General features: G+C 54.0%; 1 protein-coding gene across 3 annotated transcripts in view; it reads right to left on the bottom strand.

Annotated features, from left to right (window-relative positions):
- Window positions 1–1,845: 1,845 nt before the first annotated feature.
- DPYSL5 (dihydropyrimidinase like 5) overlaps window positions 1,846–24,602 on the bottom strand; it is a 118,090-nt gene continuing 95,333 nt past the window's right edge. Inside the window, exon 13 of one of the 3 annotated variants that reach the window (XM_073673654.1) lies at window positions 1,846–6,280. In XM_073673654.1, coding sequence (XP_073529755.1) covers window positions 6,195–6,280 — 86 coding nt within the window. In that variant the 3' untranslated portion in view covers window positions 1,846–6,194. Of the gene's footprint in view, window positions 6,281–10,811; window positions 12,308–24,602 lie in introns of those variants that run through there. The other 2 variants (XM_073673653.1, XM_073673655.1) reach the window with 2 other exon arrangements.

Raw genomic sequence — 24,602 nt, forward strand, 5'->3', positions numbered from 1 at the left:
AAGGCATTGAAGCTATGGACTGGCCGCCCTTTCCCCAGACCTGAATCCAATTGAGGCCATCTGGGACATCCTGTCTCGCTCCATCCACCAACGTCACGTTGCAACACAGACTGTCCAGGAGCTGGCGGATGCTTTAGTCTAGGTCTGGGAGGAGATCCCACAAGAGACCATCCGCAACCTCATCAGGAGCATGTCCAGGCGTTGTAGGGAGGTCATACAGGCACGTGGAGGCCACACACAATACTCAGCCTCATCAGGAGCATGCCCAGGCATTGTAGGGAGGCCACACACAATACTCAGCCTCATCAGGAGCATGCCCAGGCGTTGTAGGGAGGTCATACAGGCACGTGGAGGCCACACACAATACTCAGCCTCATCAGGAGCATGCCCAGGCATTGTAGGGCGGTCATACAGACACGTGGAGGCCACACACAATACTCAGCCTCATCAGGAGCATGCCCAGGCGTTGTAGGGAGGTCATACAGGCACGTGGAGGCCACACACAATACTCAGCCTCATCAGGAGCATGCCCAGGCGTTGTAGGGAGGTCATACAGGCACGTGGAGGCCACACACAATACTCAGCCTCATCAGGAGCATGCCCAGGCGTTGTAGGGAGGTCATACAGGAACGTGGAGGCCACACACAATACTCAGCCTCATCAGGAGCATGCCCAGGCGTTGTAGGGAGGTCATACAGGCACGTGGAGGCCACACACAATACTGAGCCTCATCAGGAGCATGCCCAGGCGTTGTAGGGAGGCCATACAGCCACGTGGAGGCCACACACAATACTCAGCCTCATCAGGAGCACGCCCAGGCGTTGTAGGGAGGTCATACAGGCACGTGGAGGCCACACACAATGCTCAGCCTCATCAGGAGCATGCCCAGGCGTTGTAGGGAGGTCATACAGGCACGTGGAGGCCACACACAATACTGAGCCTCATCAGGAGCATGCCCAGGCATTGTAGGGAAGTCATACAGGCACGTGGAGGCCACACACAATACTCAGCCTCATCAGGAGCACGCCCAGGCGTTGTAGGGAGGTCATACAGGCACGTGGAGGCCACACACAATACTCAGCCTCATCAGGAGCATGCCCAGGCGTTGTAGGGAGGTCATACAGACACGTGGAGGCCACACACAATACTCAGCCTCATCAGGAGCATGCCCAGGCGTTGTAGGGAGGTCATACAGGCACGTGGAGGCCACACACAATACTCAGCCTCATCAGGAGCATGCCCAGGCGTTGTAGGGAGGTCATACAGGCACATGGAGGCCACACACAATACTCAGCCTCATCAGGAGCATGCCCAGGCGTTGTAGGGAGGTCATACAGGCACGTGGAGGCCACACACAATACTCAGCCTCATCAGGAGCATGCCCAGGCGTTGTAGGGAGGTCATACAGGCACGTGGAGGCCACACACAATGCTCAGCCTCATCAGGAGCATGCCCAGGCGTTGTAGGGAGGTCATACAGGCACGTGGAGGCCACACACAATACTGAGCCTCATCAGGAGCATGCCCAGGCGTTGTAGGGAGGTCATACAGGCACGTGGAGGCCACACACAATACTCAGCCTCATCAGGAGCATGCCCAGGCGTTGTAGGGAGGTCATACAGGCACGTGGAGGCCACACACAATACTCAGCCTCATCAGGAGCATGCCCAGGCGTTGTAGGGAGGTCATACAGGCACGTGGAGGCCACACACAATACTCAGCCTCATCAGGAGCATGCCCAGGCGTTGTAGGGAGGTCATACAGACACGTGGAGGCCACACACAATACTCAGCCTCATCAGGAGCATGCCCAGGCGTTGTAGGGAGGTCATACAGGCACGTGGAGGCCACACACAATACTCAGCCTCATCAGGAGCATGCCCAGGCGTTGTAGGGAGGTCATACAGGCACGTGGAGGCCACACACAATACTCAGCCTCATCAGGAGCATGCCCAGGCGTTGTAGGGAGGTCATACAGGCACGTGAAGGCCACACACAATACTCAGCCTCATCAGGAGCATGCCCAGGTGTTGTAGGGAGGTCATACAGGCACGTGGAGGCCACACACAATACTCAGCCTCATTGTGACTTGTTTTAAGGACATTACATCACAGTTGGATCAGCCTGTAGTGTTTTTCCACTTTAATTTTGGGGGTGACTCCAGATCCAGGCCTCCATTGGTTAATAAATGTGATTTCCATGGATGATTTTTGTGTGATTTTGTTCTCAGCACATTCAGCTTTCTACAGAACAAAGTATTCAATGAGAAGATTTCATTCATTCAGATCTAGGAGGGGGGATTTCAGGGGTCCCTTTATTTTTTTGAGCAGTGTATATATATATAATAGGGGAGTAGAGTAGAGATAGATATATAACTCTATCCGCTCAGCTCCCCTTCATCTATAGTATTGATACCTACTTTCATGGTGACCAGTGTCCTTTAAGACTAACTAAACTTTGAGTACGTTTTTTTCATATTTAGCAGATAATTTAATATCCTGCAGATCGGTGTGGGTTCTGAGACCCCCAGACCAGACTGTTCTATAGACCCCCCAAACAGTATTGCATAGCTCCAGCTCCTGTGCACACACAGAGAGGAGTAAGGATTCAATATAAAGCACGGGCTACATTGTCTCTACTTTCAATTGATTCCATAGCCTCACCAATCTGCAGGCAGTTAAAGTGACGGCCAAATATGAAAAAAATATATTAAAAAGTTTATTTCCCCTTCAAGAGGTTAAAGAAGCAGAAAGAAAGCGCAAATGTCCAAATAGATACAGGCGGATGACATTGGACAGATAGGTTGTGGATAAAACACTCTCTAGGGAGAGCGGAACAGAAAATAACAAATTCTCCTGAGGTGTATTATTGGTATTATTATTATTAGTATTATTATTATTATTAGCAGCCATCAGCTCGATTTCGAGCCATGGCGACTTGATGAACGCTCTGTAGGAAGATTGATCTTGTGCAAGCCTAGATAGGTCCACCAGGGTCTTCGGGTTGCTGGTCTTCCTCATCGCCTTGTTCCTTCTATTCTTCGGACCATGATGTCCTTCTCCAGTGATTGCTCACTTCGTATGAGGTGTCCAAAGTAGACAAGTCGTAGCTTGGTGATCCCGTTCTTCGTGTGACATGTCTGGCTTGATTTGTTCCAAAATTGATTTGTTTGTTCTTCTTGCCATCCATGGTATTGATAACCTCCTTCTCCAGCACCACATTTCGAAAACATCCATTCTTCTTCTGTCTCGTTTCTGTATCATCCAGATTTTGCATCCATATGTCACTACAGGAAACAACAGACTATGTACGAGCCGGGTCTTCGTCACCAGTGAAATGTTCCTCGATTTGAAGGCCTTGTAAGGTGACTTCCTTGTTGATATGCCCATAGCTATTCTCCCATTGACTTCCGCTGTCATCGCTGCATCTTGGATGTAGGCTGAAGTCCTTTACAACTTCTAGTTTGTCACTGTCCATCCCGAATGTGTCCTGGTCGTACCTGGTGGTAGTCAATATTTTTGTCTTCCTTGTATTGAGTAGGAGTCCCAAGATCAAGCTTTCGATCTTGACACTCTGTAATAAGTCCTTCATTCCATCTACGCTTCTTGCCATCAATGTTGTATCGTTTGGGTGTAAACCTTGCATATAGAAGAAAAAAGTATCTGATGCTTAAATTTTGGTGGACAGCTGTGATGAAGTTGGCTGGAATACCCTGGTCCGGTATTGGGCCACTAGAAGGACAAGAGCCCCTTCTGTCTTGATCTTCTTGAGCACCCAACGGAGGCAGTGGAAGAGAACTGTAGGGTGAAATGTGTCAACTGCCATAAAGTTGTGGTCCCTGGAGACGAACCTTGTGGAACACGAACATCTTACATTTGGCCAATGTCTTTAGCCACAGACTCCCAAGGAAAGACACTTTTTTGCAGCCGCTTCAGAGTAACATAGACCTGATTTACGAGATGCTAACAAAGATTGAAGCCAGCATGGTTCTTCTGATTTGGATTCCACGTTGGCGCTGTTTGACTTACGCTAAAATGAACTTTGAAAACCAAAGTGGACACAAAAGCTGGAAGGTCGCTTTAGAGACAGACGTGGCAAAGGACAAAATGAAAACTACCCTTAGTCTCTTAGAAGGCGTCTGCATCCGCAGTGAAGACATCCGTAAGGACACAGAGTCGTCAGAAAAGGAGGCTGAGGATATCCAAGCATTTGCTTTTTTTGTAAGCGCTTGTCTTCCTTGGCTACATATTCAGCGAAGCTTGAATGGTTGCTCAAGAGTTTGTAACGACCGAAGCAAAAATTCTTCTCGGGAGAGGTCATCTTCTGCATACTTGATTTAAAAGCACAAGGTGGGAGAGTAATTAGCGCATATTTCAGAAGTAGGCCACAAAACTCATTAACTCATCTCTTCCTGGAAGACAGGTTCATCCAAAGAAGCCCAGCAAGACTAATGGACCTGCTGCTGCCTGTGACATGGCGAGGCAAGTTCAGAAAGGAAGAAAAGTGAGCAGAGCTACCTGAACTCCGAGCAAGGCCTGTCTGACCATGAAAGAAGAGGGCCAGGGATGGGGAGAACATGCTCACCTGGGCTGATCATCGCCGGAGAACTCACAAAACTCTGGGTAGGGGCTGGATGGTCATCCAGAGACCATTCCCATAGAATTCCGGCAATCAGCTGTAACATCCTCAACACAGTTGTATCGTCTAAAAAAACTAAAACTGAATGCTTTAGGTAGAGCAGATCTGGAGAAAATGACCTGTGTCTGCCTGGCAAAACTAGTTAGCTGAAGATAAGCCAACATTGATTTATTGTCACCCCACTGAGTGCCAAGGAGCAGTAGCCTATGCCCACATGAACCATGGTGGACCTTATAAGCCTGGAGGGGTCACTACAGCTGCTGGAGAGACGGCTTATATCATCAGAAGAAAGATGTTACTGTCATCCAATGTCCTCACTGAGCCTGAACCTATAAACTGGGTCATGAGCATATGATCAACCGCTAAAATAAGGGAACTAAGGAGGAAATCCCTAGTGTGAACTGGTCTGGTGGACGTTATTGCTGTTGGAATATCTGTGAGGTCTCGTGGTAGAGTGCTTACGACAAAGCCCTTTACTACTAATGGAAGAGTGATAGCATCTGATGAAGCCAATCCAAAAACAGCCACTAAAACACAAGTAGGACTTAGAATGGATGGCTGTCTGCAGCTGACCTCATCGTGTCACTATAGCGGGTGAAGAGTCCACGTGTGAGGTCTGTGGGACATGCTGCGCCTCTGGCCCATCGAGAGAAGAGCGCAATACAGATGTTTATTATTGGCATGGCGAGGGATGGGACTGACATTACCCACTTGTTAGAAAACCTGCACCAGCTGTTTTTGGGGTTTTTGCTCATAAATCATCCAAAAGCCTAATTTTTGCCCAATGGTAAGGGTCACAAATGGAAGCCCCTGGCCACAGTCAAAACCACAACTTTCTTTCCAACAACGGCTGTGCCAAAATCTCATTCAATTCTGAGTCGTGGGATGCGCGAAGGAATTGTTGCTGAGAGTGCGGCCGAGGGTGCGGCCCCGAGAGTGCGGCCGAGGGTGCGGCCGAGGGTGCGGCTGCGGGTTCGGCTGAGAGGGTGCGGCCGAGGGTGCGGCTGAGGGTGCGGCTGAGAGTGTGGCTTTACTCATGGACTGGACAGAGAACTGGTAGATGTGTGTGAAGTCATTTCCATGCATGATTCTTTGTCGTACGTTTAGGACCCCCTTAATAACAGGTAAGTCAGAAGATTATATATCGGGTGTGTGTGGATCTGGAAGATCCATGAGGCTTCCTGTGAAAAAAAAAACACACCGCATGTCTAAGGATCGAAGAGAAAGACTACAGCTCCATCCATCCAAACACTGGTAGGACTCTCCTAAACACAGAGCACAGACATCACGGTCACTACAAGAAATAAAGGGTTAAAATGTAAGTGGCAAATGTCCCGGGCAAAAGACAAATGTGAGGAGCAGGAGGCGATGGTCCCGGCGGCAGACCCCACAGTCTTGTGTCCTTGGCGGGTGGACAATGAAGAGTCACAGTTTCTCCCCTCTCTTAAAAAAATGACAGGTGAGGATTTATGTGATGGGTGCGACAGACAAAGGGCAGAAGGGCCGATCTTCTGCAGGAGAGGGGTATCATGGACGAGTGGGTGCAATTCAGTGCTGATTACCAGATCCCACTGGATCTCCCTCCAGGAGGGGCGAGGATTCTAGCTGAGGCTCGCTTTGGGACATGGTCATCAATCTGAGCACCTGTAAAAGACAGTGACACTGTTATAGAGACACGTGATAGAAGACGTACAGCGAAAGAGACATCCCAAACCCTGACTCTGTTATAGAGACACCTGATAGAAGACGTACAGCGAAAGAGACAACCCAAACCCTGACACTGTTATAGAGACACCTGATAGAAGACGTACAGCGAAAGAGACATCCCAAACCCTGACACTGTTATAGAGACACCTGATAGAAGACGTACAGCGAAAGAGACAACCCAAACCCTGACACTGTTATAGAGACACCTGATAGAAGACGTACAGCGAAAGAGACATCCCAAACCCTGACACTGTTATAGAGACACCTGATAGAAGACGTACAGCGAAAGAGACATCCCAAACCCTGACACTGTTATAGAGAAACCTGATAGAAGACGTACAGCGAAAGAAACATCCCAAACCCTGACACTGTTATAGAGACACCTGATAGAAGACGTACAGCGAAAGAAACATCCCAAACCCTGACACTGTTATAGAGACACCTGATAGAACACATACAGCGAAAGAGATATCCCAAACCCTGACACTGTTATAAAGACACCTGAGAGAACACATACAGCGAAAGAGACATCCTAAACCCTGACACTGTTATAGAGACACCTGATAGAAGACATACAGCGAAAGAGACATCCCAAACCCAACACACAAGTCTACAGAGACCGCTCCGACCAGACAAAGGCTTCATCCGATCACAGCACGGGAAGACCCAAATCACAGGGGAAGATGTACTGTATGTACACGGTGATTGCACCAGCAGAATAGTGAGTGCAGCTCTGGAGTATAATACAGGAGGTAACTCAGGATCAGTAATGTATGTACACAGTGACTGCACCAGCAGAATAGTGAGTGCAGCTCTGGAGTATAATACAGGATGTAACTCAGGATCAATAACGTAATGTAATGTATGTACACAGTGACTGCACCAGCAGAATAGTGAGTGCAGCTCTGGAGTATAATACAGGATGTAACTCAGGATCAGTAATGTAATGTATGTACACAGTGACTGCACCAGCAGAATAGTGAGTGCAGCTCTGGGGTATAATACAGGATGTAACTCAGGATCAGTAATGTAATATATGTACACAGTGACTGCACCAGCAGAATAGTGAGTGCAGCTCTGGAGTATAATACAGGAGGTAACTCAGGATCAGTAATGTAATGTATGTACACAGTGACTGTACCAGCAGAATAGTGAGTGCAGCTCTGGAGTATAATACAGGATGTAACTCAGGATCAGTAATGTAATGTATGTACACAGTGACTGCACCAGCAGAATAGTGAGTGCAGCTCTGGAGTATAATACAGGAGGTAACTCAGGATCAGTAATGTAATGTATGTACACAGTGACTGCACCAGCAGAATAGTGAGTGCAGCTCTGGAGTATAATACAGGATGTAACTCAGGATCAGTAATGTAATGTATGTACACAGTGACTGCACCAGCAGAATAGTGAGTGCAGCTCTGGAGTATAATACAGGATATAACTCAGGATCAGTAATGTAATGTATGTACACAGTGACTGCACCAGCAGAATAGTGAGTGCAGCTCTGGAGTATAATACAGGAGGTAACTCAGGATCAGTAATGTAATGTATGTACACAGTGACTGCACCAGCAGAATAGTGAGTGCAGCTCTGGAGTAAAATACAGGATGTAACTCAGGATCAGTAATGTAATGTATGTACACAGTGACTCCACCAGCAGAATAGTGAGTGCAGCTCTGGAGTATAATACAGAATATAACTCAGGATCAGTAATGTAATGTATGTACACAGTGACTGCACCAGCAGAATAGTGAGTGCAGCTCTGGAGTATAATATAGGATGTAACTCAGGATCAGTAATGTAATGTATGTACACAGTGACTGCACCAGCAGAATAGTGAGTGCAGCTCTGGAGTAAAATACAGGAGGTAACTCAGGATCAGTAATGTAATGTATGTACACAGTGACTGCACCAGCAGAATAGTGAGTGCAGCTCTGGAGTATAATACAGGAGGTAACTCAGGATCAGTAATGTAATGTATGTACACAGTGACTGCACCAGCAGAATAGTGAGTGCAGCTCTGGAGTATAATACAGGATGTAACTCAGGATCAGTAATGTAATGTATGTACACAGTGACTGCACTAGCAGAATAGTGAGTGCAGCTCTGGAGTAAAATACAGGATGTAACTCAGGATCAGTAATGTAATGTATGTACACAGTGACTCCACCAGCAGAATAGTGAGTGCAGCTCTGGGGTATAATACAGGATGTAACTCAGGATCAGTAATGTAATGTATGTACATAGTGACTGCACCAGCAGAATAGTGAGTGCAGCTCTGGAGTATAATACAGGATGTAACTCAGGATCAGTAATGTAATGTATGTACACAGTGACTGCACCAGCAGAATAGTGAGTGCAGCTCTGGAGTATAATACAGGATGTAACTCAGGATCAGTAATGTAATGTATGTACACAGTGACTGCACCAGCAGAATAGTGAGCGCAGCTCTGAAGTATAATACAGGATGTAACTCAGGATCAGTAATGTAATGTATGTACACAGTGACTGCACCAGCAGAATAGTGAGCGCAGCTCTGGAGTATAATACAGGATGTAACTCAGCATCAGTAATGTAATGTATGTACACAGTGACTGCACCAGCAGAATAGTGAGTGCAGCTCTGGAGTATAATACAGGATGTAACTCAGGATCAGTAATGTAATGTATGTACACAGTGACTGCACCAGCAGAATAGTGAGTGCAGCTCTGGAGTATAATGCAGGATGTTACTCAGGGTCAGTAATGTAATGTATGTACACAGTGACTGCACCAGCAGAATAGTGAGTGCAGCTCTGGAGTATAATACAGGATGTAACTCAGGATCAGTAATGTAATGTATGTACACAGTGACTGCACCAGCAGAATAGTGAGTGCAGCTCTGGGGTATAATACAGGATGTAACTCAGGATCAGTAATGTAATGTATGTACACAGTGACTGCACCAGCAGAATAGTGAGTGCAGCTCTGGAGTATAATACAGGAGGTAACTCAGGATCAGTAATGTAATGTATGTACACAGTGACTGCACCAGCAGAATAGTGAGTGCAGCTCTGGAGTATAATACAGGATGTAACTCAGGATCAGTAATGTAATGTATGTACACAGTGACTGCACCAGCAGAATAGTGAGTGCAGCTCTGGGGTATAATACAGGATGTAACTCAGGATCAGTAATGTAATGTATGTACACAGTGACTGCACCAGCAGAATAGTGAGTGCAGCTCTGGAGTATAATACAGGAGGTAACTCAGGATCAGTAATGTAATGTATGTACACAGTGACTGCACCAGCAGAATAGTGAGTGCAGCTCTGGAGTATAATACAGGAGGTAACTCAGGATCAGTAATGTAATGTATGTACACAGTGACTGCACCAGCAGAATAGTGAGTGCAGCTCTGGAGTATAATATAGGATGTAACTCAGGATCAGTAATGTAATGTATGTACACAGTGACTGCACCAGCAGAATAGTGAGTGCAGCTCTGGAGTATAATACAGGAGGTAACTCTGGATCAGTAATGTAATGTATGTACACAGTGACTGCACCAGCAGAATAGTGAGTGCAGCTCTGGGGTATAATACAGGAGGTAACTCAGGATCAGTAATGTAATGTATGTACACAGTGACTGCACCAGCAGAATAGTGAGTGCAGCTCTGGGGTATAATACAGGAGGTAACTCAGGATCAGTAATGTAATGTATGTACACAGTGACTGCACCAGCAGAATAGTGAGTGCAGCTCTGGGGTATAATACAGGAGGTAACTCAGGATCAGTAATGTAATGTATGTACACAGTGACTGCACCAGCAGAATAGTGAGTGCAGCTCTGGAGTATAATACAGGATGTAACTCAGGATCAGTAATGTAATGTATGTACACAGTGGCTATAGTGGAGCAGTGTTCGTGACTCTCAGTATTCATACCTATGTGTAGTATAATGGATACGGTTATACCATATATACAGCACATGATAATCATACGCATGCTTTCTTCCTGTGTGCTCTCTTTCCTATGGCAATTGCTGTTGATGTTTTTATTCCACATTAATCTGTCTTCATTTTAAACAATAAAGTTTATTCGATTCCTTTTGTACATTATGGACGTCATTATCATCATTTAGGCGACCTTGTCATCTCTCCCCCCCCCCCCAAAATGTGCAATAAGTATTGAACACATCACCAATTTACAAAGTAAATTTATTTCTAAAGGGGATATTGACATGAAATTCTCACCAGATGATGTCGCTAACAACCCATCCAATCCACACAGGTAAAGAAATCACCAGAGGTGTCCAAAAATTAAGTTTGTGTTTAATAATGAGAAATGATACAGGGAAAAAGTATTGAACACGCTTACTGAAATTTACATAATACTTCGTACAAAAGCTTTTGTTGGTGATAAAGCTTCAGAACGCCTCCTGTATGGAGAAACTAGTCGCAGGCATTGCTCAGGTGTGATTTTGGCCCATTCTTCCAGACAAACACTCTTCACATCCTAAGTCTATGTGCCCACTATCAGGATATAGCAGCGTCCAAAACGCTGCAAATACTGATCGCGGGCACGTACCCTGAAGCTTCCTTGGCTTTAGTTCCTTCCATACATTTTCTATAGGATTCAGGTCCAGTGATCGGCTCGGCCATTCTAGCAGCTTTATTTTCTTATTTCCTTGGCCGTGTGTTTGGGATCATTGTCTTCCTGAAATGTCCACCCTCGTTTCATCTTCATCATCCTAGTGGTTGGCAGATTTTTATTTTTTTTTTTATCAAGAATGTCTCGGTATATTTGTCCATTCATCCTTCCTTCAATTATATGAAGTTTGCCACTGCCATATGCTTAAAAACACCACTAACCTTCACTATTGGGATGGTGTTTTTTTTTTTGGGGTGATATGCAGTTGCCTTCTGGACTCCAAACATGGTGTGTATTATGGCATCCAAAGAGTTCAATTTTGGTCTCATCTGACCAGACTATATTTTCCTTCTATCTCACAGGCGTGTCTAAATGTTGTTGAGCTAACTGTAACCTCGCTTGAACATGCTTTTTTTTTTTCAGCAATGGAGTCTTGCGTGGCGAGCGTGCATACAGGCCATAAAAGGTTGAGCGCACGACTCATTGTCTTCTTTGAAACAATTGTACCTGCTGATTCCAGGTCTCTCTGTAGATCTCCACAGGTGGTCCTTGGCTCTTGGGACACCTCTTCTGATAATTCTTTGCACTCTTCTGTCTGAAATCTTGCGGGGAGCACCTGGCCGTGGCCAGTATATGGGAAAATTATGTTGCTTCCACTTCTAGATTATGGCCCCCAACTGTCCTCACTGGAACCTTCAGTAATTAAGAAATTCATATATAACCAGGGTGCTTTGCAACAATAAGGATGCGAAGGTCTTGAGACATCTCACTGGTTTTACCTATCATGAGATGTGTTCTGTGTGGCACCATGGTAATTAGACACCTTTTTCTAAGCCATGAGTTGAACCAGCGGATATTTCTTTACTAAGTGGCAGGATTGTTTTCTGATTACTGATTGATTTAAGCCGATGTCTGGACTTTCCATGGCTTTTTTTGCTTCTTTCTTTCCTCGTGTGTTCAATACTTTTTCCCTGTGTCATTTCTCCTTAATACACAACTTAGTTTATGGACATCTATGGTTTTAAAATTCAGTTTAACCTTCTTTCCGACCCCTACGTTGGGTGCCTGTGAATGGAGTGTCCGGATGGTTTCATGTCATGCACTTTGGAGAGGGAAATTAGTGACATTTGTGATCCGTGTTCTCTAGGGCATTGACATACGCTCCAAACTGTGTTGGTCCGTATTAGGGCTCCTTCAGAGGCCATAAATGCAGGTAAGGGTCAGATTCGCCATGCCCTGTTGATTGCATATTCTTGATTCTCGTGTCTGCCCACCCAGGGCTAATCTTTACCTTCCTTCCTCTCTAGATGGAAAGCGCACTTTGGCCTTTCTCTTACCGATGAACAGAGACACAACAGGTAAACGGACATGCAAAAATGACAAGAATAAAAAAAAATGGCATGGTCATGAATGGGTTAAAAGCAGCTGTATAAATCCCTTTGCAGCGGAGCTCCCTCTACTGGAGGCTTCGGGCAGCATTTTCGTCATGTTAACTATGCCAATCCATATTTGTAATTAATTTTTGATCCACCTGGATCTTCAGCAGTGGCGTACTTGTCCGTAACAGCAGACCACATGGCCATGACGGGGCCCATGAGTCAGGAAGAGCCATGCCCATCGTCACATCGACGCTTTCCTCGCCCATCGTCACAATTTACACAGTATCTGCAACTTTAGGACGTGGAACAGTTTTGTAGTAGTGGAGGGAGTGTTTACTGTGCTGCATCAGTTAGTGGGGACGTCAGACTCAGCGTAGCAGGCGTGAGGAGGTCAGTACATCATGCCGGCAGCATGGATCCTTAATCCACACAAGCTTCAGTAGTAGTTATTTTTTTTACATTTCAGTATTTGTAGGCGGCTGTGGGGGGCCATCACCCTGTGTATAGGGAGGGCTGTGGGGGCCATGACCCTGTGTGTAGGGAGGGCTGTGGGAGCCATCACCCTGTGTGTACAGAGGGCTGTGGGGGCCATCACCCTGTGTGTAGGGAGGGCTGTGGGAGCCATCACCCTGTGTGTAGGGAGGGCTGTGGGAGCCATCACCCTGTGTGTACAGAGGGCTGTGGGGGCCATCACCCTGTGTGTAGGGAGGGCTGTGGGAGCCATCACCCTGTGTGTACAGAGGGCTGTGGGGGCCATCACCCTGTGTGTAGGGAGGGCTGTGGGAGACATCACCCTGTGTGTACAGAGGGCTGTGGGGGCCATCACCCTGTGTGTAGAGAGGGCTGTGGGGGGCCATCACCCTGTGTGTACAGAGGGCTGTGGGAGCCATCACCCTGTGTGTAGGGAGGGCTGTGAGGGCCATCACCCTGTGTGTAGGGAGGGCTGTGGGGGGCCATCACCCTGTGTGTAGTGAGGGCTGTGGGGGCCATGACCCTGTGTATAGGGAGGGCTGTGGGGGCCATGACCCTGTGTGTAGGGAGGGCTGTGGGGGCCATCACCCTGTGTATAGGGAGGGCTGTGGGGGCCATGACCCTGTGTGTAGGGAGGGCTGTGGGAGCCATCACCCTGTGTGTACAGAGGGCTGTGGGGGCCATCACCCTGTGTGTAGGGAGGGCTGTGGGAGCCATCACCCTGTGTGTACAGAGGGCTGTGGGGGCCATCACCCTGTGTGTAGAGAGGGCTGTGGGAGCCATCACCCTGTGTGTAGGGAGGGCTGTGGGAGCCATCACCCTGTGTGTACAGAGGGCTGTGGGGGCCATCACCCTGTGTGTAGGGAGGGCTGTGGGAGCCATCACCCTGTGTGTACAGAGGGCTGTGGGGGCCATCACCCTGTGTGTAGGGAGGGCTGTGGGAGCCATCACCCTGTGTGTACAGAGGGCTGTGGGGGCCATCACCCTGTGTGTAGAGAGGGCTGTGGGGGGCCATCACCCTGTGTGTACAGAGGGCTGTGGGAGCCATCACCCTGTGTGTAGGGAGGGCTGTGAGGGCCATCACCCTGTGTGTAGGGAGGGCTGTGGGGGGCCATCACCCTGTGTGTAGTGAGGGCTGTGGGGACCATCACCCTGTGTGTAGAGAGGGCTGTGGGAGCCATCACCCTGTGTGTAGGGAGGGCTGTGGGAGCTATCACCCTGTGTGTAGGGAGGGCTGTGGGGACCATCACCCTGTGTGTAGGGAGGGCTGTGAGGGCCATCACCCTGTGTGTAGGGAGGGCTGTGGGGGGCCATCACCCTGTGTGTAGGGAGGGCTGTGAGGGCCATCACCCTGTGTGTAGGGAGGGCTGTGGGGGGCCATCACCCTGTGTGTAGTGAGGGCTGTGGGGACCATCACCCTGTGTGTAGAGAGGGCTGTGGGAGCCATCACCCTGTGTGTAGGGAGGGCTGTGGGAGCCATCACCCTGTGTGTAGGGAGGGCTGTGGGGACCATCACCCTGTGTGTAGGGAGGGCTGTGGGAGCCATCACCCTGTGTGTAGAGAGGGCTGTGGGGGCCATCACCCTGTGTGTAGGGAGGGCTGTGGGAGCCATCACCCTGTGTGTAGGGAGGGCTGTGGGGACCATCACCCTGTGTGTAGGGAGGGCTGTGGGGGCCATCACCCTGTGTGTAGAGAGGGCTGTGGGGGCCATCACCCTGTGTGTAGGGAGGGCTGTGGGGGGCCATCACCCTGTGGGTAGGGAGGGCTGTGGGGGCCATCACCCTGTGTGTAGGGAGGGCTGTGGGGGCCATCACCCTGTGTGTACGGAGGGCTGTGGGAGCCATCACACTGTGTGTAGGGAGGGCTGTGGGGGGCCATCACCCTGTGGGTAGGGAGGGCTGTGGGAGCCATCACCCTGTGTGTAGGGAGGGCTGTGAGGGCCATCACCCTGTGTGTAGAGAGGGCTGTGGGGGCCATCACCCTGTGTGTAGGGAGGGCTGTGGGGGGCCATCACCCTGTGGGTAGGGAGGGCTGTGGGAGCCATCACACTGTGTGTAGGGAGGGCTGTGGGAGCCATCACCCTGGGGGTAGGGAGGGCTGTGGGGGGCCATCACCCTGTGGGTAGGGAGGGCTGTGGGAGCCATCACCCTGTGGGTAGGGAGGGCTGTGGGGGCCATCACCCTGTGTACGGAGGGCTGTGGGGGCCATCACCCTGTGTGTAGGGAGGGCTGTGGGAGCCATCACCCTGTGTGTAGGGAGGGCTGTGGGGGGCCATCACCCTGTGGGTAGGGAGGGCTGTGGGAGCCATCACACTGTGTGTAGGGAGGGCTGTGGGAGCAATCACCCTGGGGGTAGGGAGGGCTGTGGGGGGCCATCACCCTGTGGGTAGGGAGGGCTGTGGGAGCCATCACCCTGTGGGTAGGGAGGGCTGTGGGGGCCATCACCCTGTGTACGGAGGGCTGTGGGGGCCATCACCCTGTGTGTAGGGAGGGCTGTAGGGGCCATCACCCTGTGTGTAGGGAGGGCTGTGGGGGCCATCACCCTGTGTGTAGGGAGGGCTGTGGGAGCCATCACCCTGTGGGTAGGGAGGGCTGTGGGAGCCATCACCCTGTGGGTAGGGAGGGCTGTGGGAGCCATCACCCTGTGGGTAGGGAGGGCTGTGGGGGCCATCACCCTGTGTGTAGGGAGGGCTGTGGGAGCCATCACCCTATGGGTAGGGAGGGCTGTGGGGGGCCATCACCCTGTGGGTAGGGAGGGCTGTGGGGGGCCATCACCCTGTGTGTAGAGAGGGCTGTGGGAGCCATCACCCTGTGTGTAGGGAGGGCTGTGGGGGCCATCACCCTGTGTGTAGGGAGGGCTGTGGCAGCCATCACCCTGTGTGTAGGGAGGGCTGTGGGGGCCATCACCCTGTGTGTAGGGAGGGCTGTGGGAGCCATCACCCTGTGTGTAGGGAGGGCTGTGGGAGCCATCACCCTGTGGGTAGGGAGGGCTGTGGGGGGCCATCACCCTGTGTGTACGGAGGGCTGTGGGGGCCATCACCCTGTGGGTAGGGAGGGCAGTGGGGGCCATCACCCTGTGTGTACGGAGGGCTGTGGGAGCCATCACCCTGTGGGTAGGGAGGGCTGTGGGAGCCATCACCCTGTGTGTAGGGAGGGCTGTGGGAGCCATCACCCTGTGTGTAGAGAGGGCTGTGGGGGCCATCACCCTGTGTGTAGGGAGGGCTGTGGGAGCCATCACCCTGTGGGTAGGGAGGGCTGTGGGAGCCATCACCCTGTGTGTATGGAGGGCTGTGGGGGCCATCACCCTGTGGGTAGGGAGGGCAGTGGGGGCCATCACCCTGTGTGTAGGGAGGGCTGTGGGGGCCATCAACCTGTGTGTAGGGAGGGCTGTGGGAGCCATCACCCTGTGTGTAGGGAGGGCTGTGGGAGCCATCACCCTGTGTGTACGGAGGGCTGTGGGGGCCATCACCCTGTGGGTAGGGAGGGCTGTGGGGGCCATCACCCTGTGGGTAGGGAGGGCTGTGGGAGCCATCACCCTGTGTGTACGGAGGGCTGTGGGGGCCATCACCCTGTGGGTAGGGAGGGCTGTGGGGGCCATCACCCTGTGTGTAGGGAGGGCTGTGGGGGCCATCACTCTGTGTGTAGGGAGGGCTGTGGGGGCCATCACCCTGTGTGTAGGGAGCGCTGTGGGGGCCATCTCCCTGTGTGTAGGGAGGGCTGTGGGAGCCATCACCCTGTGTGTAGGGAGGGCTGTGGGAGCCATCACCCTGTGTGTAGGGAGGGCTGTGGGAGCCATCACCCTGTGTGTAGGGAGGGCTGTGGGAGCCATCACCCTGTGTGTAGGGAGGGCTGTGGGGACCATCACCCTGTGGGTAGGGAGGGCTGTGGGGGCCATCACCCTGTGGGTAGGGAGGGCTGTGGGAGCCATCACCCTGTGTGTACGGAGGGCTGTGGGGGCCATCACCCTGTGGGTAGGGAGGGCTGTGGGGGGCCATCACCCTGTGGGTAGGGAGGGCTGTGGGAGCCATCACCCTGTGGGTACGGAGGGCTGTGGGGGCCATCACCCTGTGGGTAGGGAGGGCTGTGGGGGGCCATCACCCTGTGGGTAGGGAGGGCTGTGGGAGCCATCACCCTGTGTGTACGGAGGGCTGTGGGGGCCATCACCCTGTGTGTAGGGAGGGCTGTGGGGGCCATCACCCTGTGTGTAGAGAGGGCTGTGGGGGACATCACCCTGTGTGTAGAGAGGGCTGTGGGGGACATCACCCTGTGTGTAGAGAGGGCTGTGGGAGCCATCACCCTGTGTGTAGGGAGGGCTGTGAGGGCCATCACCCTATTTGTAGAGAGGGCTGTGGGAGCCATCACCCTGTGGGTAGGGAGGGCTGTGGGGGGCCATCACCCTATTTGTAGAGAGGGCTGTGGGAGCCATCACCCTGTGGGTAGGGAGGGCTGTGAGAGCCATCACCCTGTGTGTAGAGAGGGCTGTGGGAGCCATCACCCTGTGTGTAGGGAGGGCTGTGGGAGCCATCACCCTGTGTGTAGAGAGGGCTGTGGGAGCCATCACCCTGTGTGTAGGGAGGGCTGTGGGGGGCCATCACCCTGTGTATAGGGAGGGCTGTGGGAGCCATCACCCTGTGTGTAGGGAGGGCTGTGGGGGCCATCACCCTGTGTGTAGAGAGGGCTGTGGGAGCCATCACCCTGTGTGTAGGGAGGGCTGTGGGGGGCCATCACCCTGTGTATAGGGAGGGCTGTGGGAGCCATCACCCTGTGTGTAGGGAGGGCTGTGGGAGCCATCACCCTATTTGTAGAGAGGGCTGTGGGAGCCATCACCCTGTGTGTAGGGAGGGCTGTGGGAGCCATCACCCTATTTGTAAAGAGGGCTGTGGGAGCCATCACCCTGTGGGTAGGGAGGGCTGTGGGAGCCATCACCCTGTGTGTAGAGAGGGCTGTGGGAGCCATCACCCTGTGTGTAGAGAGGGCTGTGGGAGCCATCACCCTGTGTGTAGGGAGGGCTGTGGGGGGCCATCACCCTGTGTGTAGGGAGGGCTGTGGGGGGCCATCACCCTGTGTATAGGGAGGGCTGTGGGAGCCATCACCCTGTGTGTAGGGAGGGCTGTGGGAGCCATCACCCTATTTGTAGAGACGGCTGTGGGAGCCATCACCCTGTGGGTAGGGAGGGCTGTGGGGGGCCATCACCCTGTGTGTAGGGAGGGCTGTGGGGGGCCATCACCCTGTGTGTAGGGAGGGCTGTGGGAGCAATCACCCTGTGTGTAGGGAGGGCTGTGGGGACCATCACCCTGTGGGTAGGGAGGGCTGTGGGAGCCATCACCCTGTGTGTAGAGAGGGCTGTGGGGGGCCATCACCCTGTGGGTAGGGAGGGAGGGCTGTGGGAGCCATCACCCTGTGTGTAGGGAGGGCTGTGGGGGGCCATCACCCTGTGGGTAGGGAGGGCTGTGGGGGGCCATCACCCTGTGGGTAGGGAGGGCTGTGGGAGCCATCACCCTGTGGGTAGGGAGGGCTGTGGGGGCCATCACCCTGTGTGTAGGGAGGGCTGTGGGGGCCATCACCCTGTGTGTACGGAGGGCTGTGGGGGCCATCACCCTGTGTGTACAGAGGGCTGTGGGGGCCATCACCCTGTGTGTACGGAGGGCTGTGGGGGCCATCACCCTGTGTGTACGGAGGGCTGTGGGAGCAATCACCCTGTGTGTAGGGAGGGCTGTGGGGGCCATCACCCTGTGTGTAGGGAGGGCTGTGGGAGCCATCACACTGTGTGTAGAGAGGGCTGTGGGAGCCATCACCCTGTGTGTAGGGAGGGCTGTGGGAGCCATCACCCTGTGTGTAGGGAGGGCTGTGGGGGCCATCACCCTGTGTGTAGGGAGGGCTGTGGGGGCAATCACCCTGTGTGTAGGGAGGGCTGTGGGGGCCATCACCCTGTGTGTAGGGAGAGCTGTGGGGGCCATCACCCTGTGTGTAGGGAGGGCTGTGGGGGCCATCACCCTGTGTGTAGGGAGGGCTGTGGGAGCCATCACCCTGTGTGTAGGGAGGGCTGTGGGAGCCATCACACTGTGTGTAGGGAGGGCTGTGGGAGCCATCACCCTGTGTGTAGGGAGGGCTGTGGGAGCAATCACCCTATTTGTAGGGAGGGCTGTGGGGGCCATCACCCTGTGGGTAGGGAGGGCTGTGGGAGCCATCACCCTGTGTGTAGAGAGGGCTGTGGGAGCCATCACCCTGTGTGTAGGGAGGGCTGTGGGAGCCATGACCCTGTGTATAGGGAGGGCTGTGGGAGCCATCACCCTGTGTGTAGGGAAGGCTGTGGGGGCCATCACCCTGTGGGTAGGGAGGGCTGTGGGGGCCATCACCCTGTGGGTAGGGAGGGCAGTGGGGGCCATCACCCTGTAGGTAGGGAGGGCAGTGGGGGCCATCATCCTGTGGGTGGGGAGGGAGGGCTGTGGGAGCCATCACCCTGTGTGTAGGGAGGGCTGTGGGAGCCATCACCCTGTGTGTAGGGAGGGCTGTGGGGGCCATCACCCTGTGTGCAGGGAGGGCTGTGGGGGCCATCACCCTGTGTGTAGGGAGGGCTGTGGGAGCCATCACCCTGTGTGTAGGGAGGGCTGTGGGAGCCATCACACTGTGTGTAGGGAGGGTTTTGGAGCCATCACACTGTGTGTAGGGAGGGCTGTGGGGGCCATCACCCTGTGGGTAGGGAGGGCTGTGGGAGTCATCACCCTGTGTGTAGGGAGGGCTGTGGGGGGCCATCACCCTGTGTGTAGGGAGGGCTGTGGGAGCCATCACCCTGTGGGTAGGGAGGGCTGTGGGAGCCATCACACTGTATGTAGGGAGAGCTGTGGGAGCTATCATACTGTATGTAGGGAGGGCTGTGGGAGCTATCATAATGTATGTAGGGAGGGCTGTGGGAGCTATCATACTGTATGTAGGGAGGAGTGTGGGAGCTATCATACTGTATGTAGGGAGGGCTGTGGGAGCTATCATACTGTATGTAGGGAGGGCTGTGGGAGCTATCATACTGTATGTAGGGAGGGCTGTGGGAGCCATCACACTGTGTGTACAGAGGGCTGTGGGGGCCATCACCCTGTGTGTAGGGAGGGCTGTGAGGGCCATCACCCTGTGTGTAGGGAGGGCTGTGAGGGCCATCACCCTGTGTGTAGGGAGGGCTGTGGGGGCCATCACCCTGTGGGTAGGGAGGGCTGTGGGAGCCATCACCCTGTGTGTAGGGAGGGCTGTGGGGGGCCATCAACCTGTGGGTAGGGAGGGAGGGCTGTGGGAGCCATCACCCTGTGTGTAGGGAGGGCTGTGGGGGGCCATCACCCTGTGGGTAGGGAGGGCTGTGGGGGGCCATCACCCTGTGGATAGGGAGGGCTGTGGGAGCCATCACCCTGTGTGTACGGAGGGCTGTGGGGGCCATCACCCTGTGTGTAGGGAGGGCTGTGGGGGCCATCACCCTGTGTGTACAGAGGGCTGTGGGGGCCATCACCCTGTGTGTACGGAGGGCTGTGGGGGCCATCACCCTGTGTGTACGGAGGGCTGTGGGGGCCATCACCCTGTGTGTAGGGAGGGCTGTGGGGGCCATCACCCTGTGTGTAGGGAGGGCTGTGGGAGCCATCACACTGTGTGTAGGGAGGGCTGTGGGAGCCATCACCCTGTGTGTAGGAAGGGCTGTGGGGGGCCATCACACTGTGTGTAGGGAGGGCTGTGGGAGCCATCACCCTGTGGGTAGGGAGGGCTGTGGGAGCCATCACACTGTATGTAGGGAGAGCTGTGGGAGCTATCATACTGTATGTAGGGAGGGCTGTGGGAGCTATCATACTGTATGTAGGGAGGGCTGTGGGAGCTATCATACTGTATGTAGGGAGGAGTGTGGGAGCTATCATACTGTATGTAGGGAGGGCTGTGGGAGCTATCATACTGATGTAGGGAGGGCTGTGGGAGCTATCATACTGTATGTAGGGAGGGCTGTGGGAGCCATCACACTGTGTGTAGGGAGGGCTGTGGGAGCCATCACCCTGTGTGTAGGGAGGGCTGTGAGGGCCATCACCGTGTGTAGGGAGGGCTGTGAGGGCCATCACCCTGTGTGTAGGGAGGGCTGTGGGGGCCATCACCCTGTGGGTAGGGAGGGCTGTGGGAGCCATCACCCTGTGTGTAGGGAGGGCTGTGGGGGCCATCACCCTGTGTGTAGGGAGGGCTGTGGGGGCCATCAACCTGTGGGTAGGGAGGGAGGGCTGTGGGAGCCATCACCCTGTGTGTAGGGAGGGCTATGGGGGGCCATCACCCTGTGGGTAGGGAGGGCTGTGGGGGGCCATCACCCTGTGGGTAGGGAGGGCTGTGGGAGCCATCACCCTGTGAGTACGGAGGGCTGTGGGGGCCATCACCCTGTGTGTAGGGAGGGCTGTGGGGGCCATCACCCTGTGTGTAGGGAGGGCTGTGGGGGCCATCACCCTGTGTGTAGGGAGGGCTGTGGGGGGCCATCACCCTGTGGGTAGGGAGGGCTGTGGGAGCCATCACCCTGTGTGTACGGACGGCTGTGGGGGCCATCACCCTGTGGGTAGGGAGGGCTGTGGGGGCCATCACCCTGTGTGTACGGAGGGCTGTGGGAGCAATCACCCTGTGTGTAGGGAGGGCTGTGGGGGCCATCACCCTGTGGGTAGGGAGGGCTGTGGGGGCCATCACCCTGTGTGTACGGAGGGCTGTGGGAGCAATCACCCTGTGTGTAGGGAGGGCTGTGGGGGCCATCACCCTGTGTGTAGGGAGGGCTGTGGGGGCCATCAACCTGTGGGTAGGGAGGGAGGGCTGTGGGAGCCATCACCCTGTGTGTACGGAGGGCTGTGGGAGCCATCACACTGTGTGTAGAGAGGGCTGTGGGAGCCATCACCCTGTGTGTAGGGAGGGCTGTGGGAGCCATCACCCTGTGTGTAGGGAGGGCTGTGGGGGGCCATCACCCTGTGGGTAGGGAGGGCTGTGGGAGCCATGACACTGTGTGTAGGGAGGGCTGTGGGAGCCATCACCCTGTGTGTAGGGAGGGCTGTGGGGGCCATCACCCTGTGTTTAGGGAGGGCTGTGGGGGCCATCACCCTGTGGGTAGGGAGGGCTGTGGGAGCCATCACCCTGTGTGTACGGAGGGCTGTGGGAGCCATGACCCTGTGTATAGGGAGGGCTGTGGGGGGGCCATCACCCTGTGTGTACGGAGGGCTGTGGGGGGCCATCACCCTGTGTGTAGGGAGGGCTGTGGGGGGCCATCACCCTGTGGGTAGGGAGGGAGGGCTGTGGGAGCCATCACCCTGTGTGTAGGGAGGGCTGTGGGGGGCCATCACACTGTGTGTAGGGAGGGCTGTGGGAGCCATCACCCTGTGGGTAGGGAGGGCTGTGGGAGCCATCACACTGTATGTAGGGAGAGCTGTGGGAGCTATCATACTGTATGTAGGGAGGGCTGTGGGAGCTATCATACTGTATGTAGGGAGGGCTGTGGGAGCTATCATACTGTATGTAGGGAGGAGTGTGGGAGCTATCATACTGTATGTAGGGAGGGCTGTGGGAGCTATCATACTGTATGTAGGGAGGGCTGTGGGAGCTATCATACTGTATGTAGGGAGGGCTGTGGGAGCTATCATACTGTGTGTAGGGGGGGCTGTGGGAGCTATCATACTGTGTGTGGGGAGGGCTTTGGGGACCATGACACTGTGTATGAGGACCATCATACTTTGTATAGAAAGGGCTGTGAGGCATCATACTGTGTGTGGAGGGGCTGTGAGGCATCATACTGTGTGTGGAGGGGCTGTGAGGCATCATACTGTGTGTGGAGGGGCTGTGAGGCATCATACTGTGTGTGGAGGGGCTGTGAGGCATCATACTGTGTGTGGAGGGGCTGTGAGGCATCATACTGTGTGTGGAGGGGCTGTGAGGCATCATACTGTGTGTGGAGGGGCTGTGAGGCATCATAGTGTGCGTGGAGGGGCTGTGAGGCATCATAGTGTGCGTGGAGGGGCTGTGAGGCATCATAGTGTGCGTGGAGGGGCTGTGAGGCATCATAGTGTGCGTGGAGGGGCTGTGAGGCATCATAGTGTGCGTGGAGGGGCTGAGAGGCATCATACTGTGCGTGGAGGGGCTGAGAGGCATCATACTGTGCGTGGAGGGGCTGAGAGGCATCATACTGTGCGTGGAGGGGCTGAGAGGCATCATACTGTGCGTGGAGGTGCTGTGAGCCATCATACTGTGTGTAGGGGGGGCTGTGGGAGCTATCATACTGTGTGTGGGGAGGGCTTTGGGGACCATGACACTGTGTATGAGGACCATCATACTTTGTATAGAAAGGGCTGCGAGGCATCATACTGTGTGTGGAGGGGCTGCGAGGCATCATACTGTGTGTGGAGGGGCTGCGAGGCATCATACTGTGCGTGGAGGGGCTGTGAGGCATCATACTGTGCGTGGAGGGGCTGCGAGGCATCATACTGTGCGTGGAGGGGCTGCGAGGCATTATACTGTGCGTGGAGGGGCTGCGAGGCATTATACTGTGCGTGGAGGGGCTGAGAGGCATCATACTGTGCGTGGAGGGGCTGTGAGGCATCATACTGTGCGTGGAGGGGCTGTGAGCCATCATACTGTGTGTGGGGAGGGCTTTGGGGACCATGACACTGTGTATGAGGACCATCATACTTTGTATAGAAAGGGCTGCGAGGCATCATACTGTGTGTGGAGGGGCTGTGAGGCATCATACTGTGCGTGGAGGGGCTGTGAGCCATCATACTGTGTGTGGGGAGGGCTTTGGGGACCATGACACTGTGTATGAGGACCATCATACTTTGTATAGAAAGGGCTGCGAGGCATCATACTGTGTGTGGAGGGGCTGTGAGGCATCATACTGTGTGTGGAGGGGCTGTGAGGCATCATACTGTGTGTGGAGGGGCTGCGAGGCATCATACTGTGTGTGGAGGGGCTGCGAGGCATCATACTGTGTGTGGAGGGGCTGCGAGGCATCATACTGTGTGTGGAGGGGCTGCGAGGCATCATACTGTGTGTGGAGGGGCTGCGAGGCATCATACTGTGTGTGGAGGGGCTGCGAGGCATCATACTGTGTGTGGAGGGGCTGCGAGGCATCATACTGTGTGTGGAGGGGGCGAGGCATCATACTGTGTGTGGAGGGGCTGCGAGGCATCATACTGTGTGTGGAGGGGCTGCGAGGCATCATACTGTGTGTGGAGGGGCTGCGAGGCATCATACTGTGTGTGGAGGGGCTGCGAGGCATCATACTGTGTGTGGAGGGGCTGCGAGGCATCATACTGTGTGTGGAGGGGCTGCGAGGCATCATACTGTGTGTGGAGGGGCTGCGAGGCATCATACTGTGTGTGGAGGGGCTGCGAGGCATCATACTGTGTGTGGAGGGGCTGCGAGGCGTCATACTGTGTGTGGAGGGGCTGCGAGTTATCATACTGTGTGTGGAGGGGCTGCGAGGCATCATACTGTGTGTGGAGGGGCTGCGAGGCATCATACTCTGTGTGGAGGGGCTGCGAGGCATCATACTGTGTGTGGAGGGGCTGCGAGGCATCATACTGTGTGTGGAGGGGCTGCGAGGCATCATACTGTGTGTGGAGGGGCTGCGAGGCATCATACTGTGTGTGGAGGGGCTGCGAGGCATCATAGTGTGTGTGGAGGGGCTGCGAGGCATCATACTGTGTGTGGAGGGGCTGCGAGGCATCATACTGTGTGTGGAGGGGCTGTGAGGCATCATACTGTGTGTGGAGGGGCTGTGAGGCATCATACTGTGTGTGGAGG

The sequence above is a fragment of the Phyllobates terribilis genome, unplaced genomic scaffold (genome assembly GCF_046119375.1).
Source record: "Phyllobates terribilis strain yellow unplaced genomic scaffold, ASM4611937v1 Scaffold_3__8_contigs__length_932513732, whole genome shotgun sequence".
NCBI classification, from domain to species: Eukaryota; Metazoa; Chordata; class Amphibia; order Anura; family Dendrobatidae; genus Phyllobates; species Phyllobates terribilis.